At 34.1% G+C, this 10505-nt stretch overlaps 1 protein-coding gene across 1 annotated transcript; it reads left to right on the forward strand.

The window, feature by feature from the left end:
* Positions 1–1535: 1535 nt before the first annotated feature.
* Positions 1536–10233, forward strand: LOC110465267 (organic cation transporter protein-like). Its single transcript, XM_021520970.1, has 9 exons — positions 1536–1601; positions 3313–3657; positions 4652–5073; positions 5764–5991; positions 6272–6406; positions 7397–7479; positions 7775–7892; positions 8558–8630; positions 9582–10233. Exons 2-9 carry the CDS (start codon positions 3319–3321, stop codon positions 9798–9800), a joined length of 1617 nt encoding a protein of 538 aa, XP_021376645.1. The 5' UTR covers positions 1536–1601; positions 3313–3318; the 3' UTR covers positions 9801–10233.
* Positions 10234–10505: the final 272 nt, after the last annotated feature.

Genomic DNA, 10505 nt, shown 5'->3' on the forward strand with positions numbered 1-10505 from the left:
CAGCTTCGTTGTGTGTATTCTATAGTCTTTACGAGTGTCTAAGTAGCAACTATTTGTCAACTGCATGTTTACTGTTTGTTCGAGCATGGCCGTTCAGAGTCTATTTAGCCTTAAGTCGTAAACACAATTTTTTCTAAATGCAATTTTGACAATTTTCTGAAAAATCGTTAATATGCATATCGTTTTTGTCTTTGACTATCATTTTTGAATACCTAAACATTGAAATTCTCTTTTGTTTCGCCTGCAGAAGTACATGATTCCATAATATATTCTAGAACAAATCTATTTTTGCGTTAAATTGGTTTTAATTTAATCAAGCTTTGAACCACTGGGTATTTTTGTGATTGTTTTACCCATCCATACGCATTCCATTGTTATTTTACCTTGTAGTGATTTGCCCTTTTGAAGTTGTGTTTATTTATTGTTTAATCGATTTTCTTAGAAATCTGTGATACTGCTTTTTATCTATTGTTTAATGGGATTTTGTTATCGATGTAACGTCAATAAAACTTTATTGTAATTTATATAACGTGTGTTTTATATATTTTATTGTAAGATTGAGGTCTTGACATGGTGTTATTTTTAGCTCACCTGGCCCAAAGTAAGCATATGCCATGGCGCAGCGTCCGTCGTCCGCCAACATTTTCCTTTAAAATGCTACTTGTCTTTAACGACTAAGAGGATTTTGACCAAATTTGGTCTGGAGCATCATTGACTAAAGAGTTCTTAGTTTTGTATAAACGGAGGGTAGGATCCCCCCTGGGGTCGGGGTCAAATAGGGGGAAAATAGGTAAATCTTCAAAAATCTTCTCGACCAATAAAAGGATTTTGAACAAATTTGTTCTAAAGCATCTTTGGACAAAGGGGCCTCAAATTCGTATAAACGGAGTATGTGGCCCACTGGGGGCAGAGGGGCGGGACAAAATAGGGGAAATAGAGGAACATTTTTCTCGTACTATATAAGTGAAGAGATTTTAACCATATGCAGTCTGAAGCATGCTAATTGACAAACGAATCAATTTTGTATCAACTAAGGTGTGTAGGCCCCCTTCTTTGTTGCAGATGGGTGGGACCATTAGGGGAAATAGTGAAAAACATTAAAGATCCTTCTCCTTTTGTACTGACGAAGGGATTTTAACCAAACTTGTTCTAGAGCATCTTTGGCCAAATTAGTTTAATTTTGTATACATGTAAATGGAGGGTATGCCCTTAAGTATCTAGTCATTACTATTTAAAATCATAGTTACTTAACCATAGGAAATGTCCTTAGTAAGGAGGTATTTTATTCGGTATTCAACCGATGTGGTTCACAAATATAATAAACATGCTGTGCAAATTTAATCAGGAACACATACTGTTAGTAAAACAAATAGTTTTGTAACCCGTCTCATGATTTGGTTAAAAGGTCGTGCATGGGTATACAAATCAGATATCTATCGGTCAGATGCCATCATCTCTAATACTGCCAGCTTACGTCCAGATCGTACACAGATTATATAGAGGTATTTGGGTGGTACATGTGCGTAAACGTCAAAGATCAACAGGCGCAGCTGCAATTTTCATAAACAAGTGAAAAGAAGCTGTTACTTTGGAACATCTGCGTAAGTACAAATTATAAATACTTTCACATTTAAATTATTTGTTAATGTTATATGGTATAAATACGACAATTTGATAGGTTTAAACCAATATTTTCAATCAAAACAAATGATGAATTTCATTGATGTATTAAATATTCTTTTCCCATTATAATATAAGTATACATAAAAAGACTGCTTTTAGGATTTTATCACTAATTTATGTCAGTGGAGGCCACATAGAACAGTACGTACAGGTTTATATAAGGAATGGTTATGTGAAAAAATAACTACTGCGATCATTTTGTTGAGCTTTAATCCGGTAGCTGTTAATGCCGGAAATGTAATCTAAGTTTTTCTTATTACTTTACGTCAGCAAAGACGGTTATTGGTCATTCCTTATAATCACTTTTAAAAGACAAAAACAGATTTTATACGTTTATGGCAGTTATTTTATGTAATCATTTTGACAATGTGCACTTGCTTAGTTGCCGTCATGAGTCGACTAATCAAAAAGGTGCTATTTGAGATACATTATATATAATGCTTGTGCCTGGGGAAAAAAATGTGCTTATTCCTGTTGCCTTTAGATATATTACTTTTTGTTTAGATGTTTAGAAGTGATATCGTGCTCTGTTACTTAACATTGACGTACATTGTAACTATTTACTATGTGCACTTATCACTATCATTCGAAGCGTTTGGTCTGTTCCGCCCACTTTAATGCTTTTAAAAGTGCTTAATATTTTTTTTAAATACTTTTTTTTCACGCTGGACTTCAAATTCACGAATATTGTGAGAAATTATAATTGTGGAAATACCATTTGCTTACACGTTTGTAACGATTTTATCTTGTAAGTTCATGAAACAATATATATAACGAAATTTATTTTAGTGTTTTTATCATAAACCCCTCTTTGCAACGCTAGTGTCGGCACACTAGCGGTTATGAAACTTTACAGGTACATTATACGTTTAGTTCAAATACGAGCATGATCGGTCAAAGGTCAAGGTCATTGTAAGTAAAAATAGAATATCACCGTCCTCCTTCTTGTGATCACTTTAGTGATGGAATTCCACATGCTTGTTTGCTTGGACATACATTTACCTAGGTCAATTTCAGATATAGGCGTGACCGTTCAGAGGTCAGTGTTAGTGTTACTTAACATAGAATTTGCTAGTGTTACGTAACATAGAATTTCACTTATGAAACTAGAAGAGTTGGGCATTTTGAGTATTGCCCACTTTCTTTATTTGTACATAGGTGCTCTGTATCATATGGTAGTACTCAGAAGGTAGTATGTCGATTTCTGCATATTGATATATATGATATATAGTCATTTAAATGCATTTATAGTAGACACATTTAACATATACTAATATTTTTTTTTTTAAATGATATTGTAAAACTTAAAACAAAACCACAAATCAGTTCAAAATCGACCAAACTTTGTCAAAATATAATCAAGGGAAATTTTTACATGGAGACCCTTGAAAATGTACAATGATAATAAGATCATGTGTTCCGGAAGGGTAAGCCGTCTTCTGCTTCGTCGACAACACCCGCCATGTAAAAGGTCATCTCGAGACCTCATGTAGTTTCACACAAAAATAGCATATTCCAATGTAATCTGCAAGAACATGATGGCGACCGTAACACATGCATAACATAACAACATGCGTCTTTGGAACTTTGACTTAACTCGATTAATCTCTTATTATTTCTTTCTCGTAGGAAACAATGTCATCAACAAGTGCTTATCTGGAAGGTCTCATCGACGAATGCGGTGGATTTTCAAAATTCCAATTCATGCTTTTTTCCGTCGTTATGATAAGCAAGTTGAGCCCAACGTGGAGCATGTTGATGATGACATTTGCTGGAGCAGTTCCCGATTGGTATTGCATGTATGAGACCTCAAACAGGACTTTTGCGAATATATCAAGTGTATTCAGGACTTCGTTGAACGACGCAGACTTCTTGAACAGTTCTTTTCAGCAATGTCAACCGCCAGCAAATGCTACTGCAGACAAATGTATGGAATTTCGTTTCGAAGACAACATGAATACTGTGGTGAATGAGGTGAGTATACGTTTTCATGCGAATTATTAAGCATTATACAACAAACAGTATGAAAACTACGTAAAATAATGTAATTTACTTGAAGAGGTGTACCTGTAATATAGGTAGACATATATTGTTTTAGTTGTGGCTTGAAATATGTCATGTACGCAGACATTGCTTACTTCTGAAGTAATAGATATAAGTTGTATTCCACCATCAAATATGTTAGAAGGTTAGCGGGGTTGGGGAGCCCAGGGGCCAGCTTCCTTACAATTAAGTGTCCTCATTCAAGAGGGCTCTCCTTCTGCCACATACTATGTAAATTATGTATACGTATACTAAGTCCCTTTTCTCTCATTCTATAAATATTTAATTTAGTATATCTAGTTGAAAAAAAGGCAAAGATAATGTACGTACAGTTATAAGTGTTAAATACTTAATGATATAAGCTTATAATGAAATATCTATACTATTTGTAACGTTATGTTGCTCATTGTATATATGGAATATTAAATAAGGAGAAAAATAGTTCTGCTTTAATCTTCACATAATACACAGAGACTATCGTTTTGTTTTACCTTCACTACTCTCCTCCCGAAATCAACATTCAGATATACATGTAATAGTAAAGCTCCACAGCTGGGTAACTGCTGTCATAGCAGAATCATTCCAGGAAATATCTAAACATCGTTATTAAGATTGAATCATTCTCTATTGATAGATCTTCTTTAACAGTCACTTTCCTTCACATCATCGTTGTTAACATTGTACGCTTATATTTAGAAGACATACATAGATGTTTTTGTACGAATGCAGTAGTACCAATACCAGTTTGTTCATATTTCCCAGTGAAGTTTAAAGGATAGCATTACATACGCTTTGGTTTATGAAATGAATATTGACTATTTATTCCTTAATCACACAAGCGAAATAGTACTTTAGATACTGATATATGAAAATTATTTTCTTTAGTTTTAATAAGTATCCCGTTATTCTTTTTTATTCCCTGCAGTGGACATTGGTATGCGACAAAGACTCAATTACCTCGACCATCATCACGATACAGATGGCCGGACTGCTGATCAGTGGGGTGACCGCTGGTCATATGGCTGATATCATTGGCCGAAAACCAACCTTCTTTTTATCTCTAGTGATAATGATAATTTTAAACGTTTGTGAGGGGTTTTCTGTTTCCTGGGAAATGTTCGCCATCCTCCGTTTCTTTCTTGGATTCGGTATAGGCTGCTATTTGACAGTGTTTTACAATTTCCTGATTGAATTTACTCCCGCCAAGTTTCGTCCGATGGTTGTAGCAATCCCGTCGTGGGCTCTCTGCGCATGCGTATTTGGATTTGTTTCAATGTGGCTTCATGACTGGAAGTACCTCCATTTCGCTACAGCTATTCTTACAGCACCATGGCTGCTTACCTGGTGGTTTGTATTATAACATTTCTCATTGACAATTTGCCCAATACTGTGGCTTTAAATTTCTCACTACCTGTAATCAGAGCAAATCAGGGTTTGGCGTACTATCAATGTATTGAGGTTTGTAATGTTAAAAGAAAATTTACGTTAAAACAGTTTTTCACCATTGGGACGAATTGATATTATTATTTTAATGACGGCATATATGAATATTATCATATAGGGGTTATGTGTGGAGTTATTTCTATATTTACTGAACGTTTATCCCTTTTTGTAAAAAATAATCAGTGCTATAGAAAATTATGCGGGGGTGTTGGGTGGGTTTTTTCGGGGGGGGGGGGGTATGAAAAGAAATTAAGACAAGGTAATGGATTCATATACCATGTAAAATATAAATAAAAGGAGTGTAATAAATCATTTAGTATCGTATATCCTTACAATGTGCATAAGTGATATTTGTTGACTTTATGCAGTTTGTTTTCCTGGAAATGTATGGTCGTTGTTTTAAATTTTCTTAAAAAATTTTGATTATTGATTACGTTGAGTATAAAAACACACAATTCATATTTATTGACAGTTGAAGAAAATATTAATTCATTTTCTATCTGATGCTATTTCTTGATTCTCGCTTATACTGACATGGAAAATCAAACATTTCCATGTGTTATATTCTAAACAATAATGTTTGTATTGTTGTAGGGTAATTCCAGAGAGTTTCCGATATCTCGTATCCCATAACCGTATAGACGAGGCCGAGGACTGTATTCGGCGAATGGCGCGTTTTAATGGCCGCCCTGTTCCTGATCTAAAGCGGCTGCGCTTTCTGGCAGAGGAAGACATGAATGCTGATGAAAAGAAATACACGATAAAAGATTTGGTGATGGACCGCACCTTATTAAAACATTCACTTCTATTGGGCGTTGGATGGTGCGTATGACAATGTGCATCAGTTATATATTTTTAATTGATTTATTTTGTCACTCATCATAAAAATGTCTCTGTAATCAAATAGTTAAAGAACATGTCTTGTTGAAAAAATAATACATAAATGATACATAACAAAAAATACGCTTTTAGAGAAAAAATAAATTATTTATTGACTTTTATTGATTTCTTATGAAAAAGGTATGAAATTAGTAATTATATTTATGGGCATTTATATTGGAAATAAACATCTGAATTAATTTCGGCAATTTCCTTTACCTAGGTTCTCGTGTGGGTATGGTTACTACGCCATATCGTTTGGAGTACAAAGTCTGTCCGGCAATTTATACCTGAATATGTTCCTGCTCAGTGCAGTAGAAGTTCCGGCTCAGATGTCAAATTACTTTTTAACAAACAAGTAATATATCTTCTACATTCAATAGATACAATGTCTACATGATTGGTTTCGTATGTTCATACCTACCTATAAACCCATGATAATCATGTTCATTCTGTCAATTTAAACTGCGACCTGCGTTACAAGCTTGTCCACAGGAGTGAGAAATTCCATAATTTTGGGGACAATGTCTTTCTGCGTAGGAAGGTAGTTCTACACTAACAAATCTTGCATTTTCAAAATGAAAATTAATTTTTAGATATGGACGTAAATTATTACATGCTTGAAAAGTTCAAAATAATTATTGCAATGGACCTTAATTAATGATACCAGCTATGCATGGTATGGTATCTACTATTTTGGTGTAGAGTGGATTCAGATTACCTTGTATTTGTCTCAAGACGAGTTATTAGGAAAGTATGTTAATCGTCAAAAGAATACATTTGGATATTTTTAGGTAAGTTTCGTGCCTCCTACCCTAGTCTGGTCAATAAAAAAAAGCTTTCCTTGGATAATCTTTAAATGAGCTTTATTATATTGGCTTATTTGATCTTCAAAAAATTTCTCCCGAGTTGACTTAAGAATCCCTGTACCACTGTCAGGATCTGTAACTACTCATTGGAAACTGTTTATTTGGTATGATAAAAGCGTTGATAAACCTTTTCTGAAAGGAAAATTATACTCTTCGGGGCTTTTAAATAAAGATGAAAAATATTCAGCGGGGATAGACCATGGTTCGAACACTGGAATATAGATTTGTATCTTGTCGTTCTAATGACTGAGCTAGCTGATCAACTGAACTGTCTTGGCCCGACTGAGCTACATGTGCAGTTGTATCTAATAACGAACTTAGGAAGATGTTACTTTGTATACGAAAAATGGAGTGCAGTGGACAGGGATCATTAAGATAAGTAATTTATTATCTTTAGACGAGTTAATTACGTTCGCAAGTTCGGTCGTAAAAGGGAGTTGCCTGGGATTGTCGTTAGATGAGTCTATTTATTTACACAGGTTTGGTCGCAAAAGAACGACATCGGGGTTATTACTACTAGGAGGACTGTCCGGTTTGGTTGTGGCAGCTGCAGAGATTAGTGGTAACTACACATTATTTATAACAACATTTAACACGAAGTCTGGTCATTGTGATGTCACATTGAAAACAAGTGACATAGTAGACATTGCGTCAAGTCAGTGAGATGATGTCACATTGGAAAGTGTTGACGTCACAGACCTGGAGATCAGATAAAAAAAATCGAAAACATTCTTGGCAATGATATGAAAAGGATATCTCTTTCGTTTAAAATTCATATGATATTTCCTCTGAGTTCGACAGAACCTCATTGCCTTGTGTCATCTATCTAATCATATAACCGCTGTTTTTGTTTGCAGACCTGGATATAAAAGACCAACTGATCAATGGATTTGCGTTGGCGGCTAAGCTATGTGTTGCATCAGGTTGGGCCTCCCTTATGTTACTGACTACAGAAACCTACCCCACTGTTGTAAGGTTAGTAGTTCCATCACAATTTTTATTCTTCACGGCCATTTATAGGCAAGATAAGGATCTCTTTACCACTGTCAAAACCTGTAACTATGAAATGGAACCATTCAATGTGATAAACAAAAACTTTTTTTTCTTCTATTCAATATTATTTATGCTTCGCTTGCATGTCCGTTCTTTTGATATTTACAGAAAAACCTACTACAGAGATCACATGTATTAAGAGACATGTGTTAAGAAACCACTTATAAAACTCCCCACTACAGTTATTTTAATGTTGTTTTAATGTTTTTCAATTTCAACAAATTTTATTGAAAATCACGACTTAAAGCCTATTTTAAGTTTTCTCCGTACAATACATTTTTTTCAAACAATATCCGGTAATTGATAGAAACGAAAATGATGTGATGAAGATAAAGTTTATCTAATATTTAAACATTTTACTTCATATGCTTTTTGTAATTTGATAATAAATTGTGTTATGATTTAAAAACTTAATACATGCTGCTTTATACAAATACAGCTGAGGAATAAGTGCCGAATCAACCCCTGAGTTTCTGACATTTTCATGTTTACGAAACATGTAATAAGATACCACATGAATGAACGGGAAGGCACTGCATATCTTCTTAATATTGATTTTGATAGGCTACAGTTTTCTTTTGTTTTAGGAACATCGGATTTGGACTTCATAATTCTATTTCACGTGTGGGAGCAATGATTGCACCAAAGATTGTTTATCTGGTAAGATAAATTTCTTTCCTAATCACTGTTCCCATTTTCACATTTTCCATAAAAAGATTAGACATTACCTATTATTCAGAATTGTTTTTTCATTACATAAATAATATATACAATCCAGGAATATATTCCATTAAAAAGTTTTTAAACAACCTTTTTCATCAAGGAATATTGTTTGTAATGAAAGTCTGTTTGATTATCAGAAAACGAAAGCAGTTTCATTGCAAGGACAGTAAAAATAAACTAAATCAGAAGGATTATTGAATGGACCTGCATATGAGTAGATATAAAAAGGCGTTAGAAAAAAACCTTTAACACATAATAAGAAAGCCATACCGTTGTCTAGGGACATATGTGTGTATTAAAGAACATTATCAGACAATGCTAAAGGACTAGGGGCGTTAAGGGTCATGATCGGCCTCATCGGTGATTTAGAATTAGTTTTATATTCGTAATCTGGAATAAATGAAATACGTAAATATGAAATTTCAAGTGCATTCGACAACTGGCTTAGGAGAAAGGGCATTATAAAGAGATACATAAACCCGCATTTTCATAATAAAATGAGCGAATAACGTCTGTTGTGCGCTATTTGGTTGAAAATTTGCCATTTCGAAGGAAATTAACTAAACATTCTTCAATTTTTCAAAAGCCTCTGCATGCAAAAAACAGATAAATACTTGACATGCTTAAGCATTGCCATGCCAGTATTCATTCGTAGAAAGGAATTTTTGTTTGTGACATGCAGAGGCTTTCTTTTCTGCCTGGAAACTGCCCAAAAACACCATATTTTATCATATACTGCAGATGTGAACGATGCTCTTTCCACAAGAAACGCTGTAATTTCGAAGCAAATGCATATCAATAAAAACAATGTTTAACTGTTTGTTGCTACACATTGATGCTATACTGGATGTCGTTGCATAAATTTGTTTATTTGATATATAATTTCAGAACACGTACACACCAGGACTGATGTACTTCCTATTTGGAGGTGTAATGATCACTTCCGCATTGTGCATCTTGCTAGTTCTGGAAACAAAAGGAAAGCATATGCAGGACCTTATAAAAAAAGATACGGAAAAAGGAAATACAGCTCCAAATAATGAACTACCGTCCATTGACAAAATGGTTTCCGACAATATGAAAGACCAAAACAAATGCGAATTATGATGTAAAATTTAAGTTCCTTGTTGCAGTTTCCAAGAATTACCGTCTCGGGTTCACGTTTAGTCGTTTTAGGTTATAATTTAAAAACAAATCTTTACCAACACTTTTACACACCGTCTGTTTGGCGTGTAGAGTATTACACCAGTGTGTTGGTAATCGTGGGTCCGACTTCAGATCAGGACTACAGTAAAAGTGAAAAGTGGAAATTTTACGCGGCGTGGAAATGTTCCCTTTATACGCATTGAGTGAAAAAATCCACACGCGAATATTTACTTTTAGATTATAGATACATTGAATTTATATATTCAGAACTGTTTCCAACGCGAAATTGTTTAGAACGCGATCAGTTTAAAGGGTCCAATGAGAATACTTCCACAAGCGAGCGTAATTATTTAGTTTGGGCAAACTTTTGTAAATGTATGCGTTGCATGTTCAATCGTAAAATTTATTGTTAGTTGCAATTATTGAAAAATGAATCAATTAAAACTTTATTTAAGAAAATGCTTTACTATTTGTCATTATAAGTTGATATATACTGTAAAAGCATAACATTTTCCTTTATATAAACCCCGAAATATAATCCCAACGAAATAAACACACAAAATATAAACTAAACGAAAATATTAAATAAACGACTAGTTTATTACAAATTCATGATGTTTACATTTAGACATACGTCATGATTAACGGTGTAATTACCGTCACAGG

The sequence above is a fragment of the Mizuhopecten yessoensis genome, unplaced genomic scaffold (genome assembly GCF_002113885.1).
Source record: "Mizuhopecten yessoensis strain PY_sf001 unplaced genomic scaffold, ASM211388v2 scaffold11067, whole genome shotgun sequence".
NCBI lineage: Eukaryota > Metazoa > Mollusca > Bivalvia > Pectinida > Pectinidae > Mizuhopecten > Mizuhopecten yessoensis.

What these genes read in the sequence shown, in the direction of transcription:
- LOC110465267 (XM_021520970.1), top strand. Translation starts at nt 3,319, where the DNA reads ATGTCATCAACAAGTGCTTATCTGGAAGGTCTCATCGACGAATGCGGT. An exon ending in TGAATACTGTGGTGAATGAG is followed by an intron (nt 3,658 to 4,651) that starts GTGAGTATACGT and finishes TATTCCCTGCAG; the next exon opens with TGGACATTGGTATGCGACAA. An exon ending in AATTACTTTTTAACAAACAA is followed by an intron (nt 6,407 to 7,396) that starts GTAATATATCTT and finishes TTATTTACACAG; the next exon opens with GTTTGGTCGCAAAAGAACGA.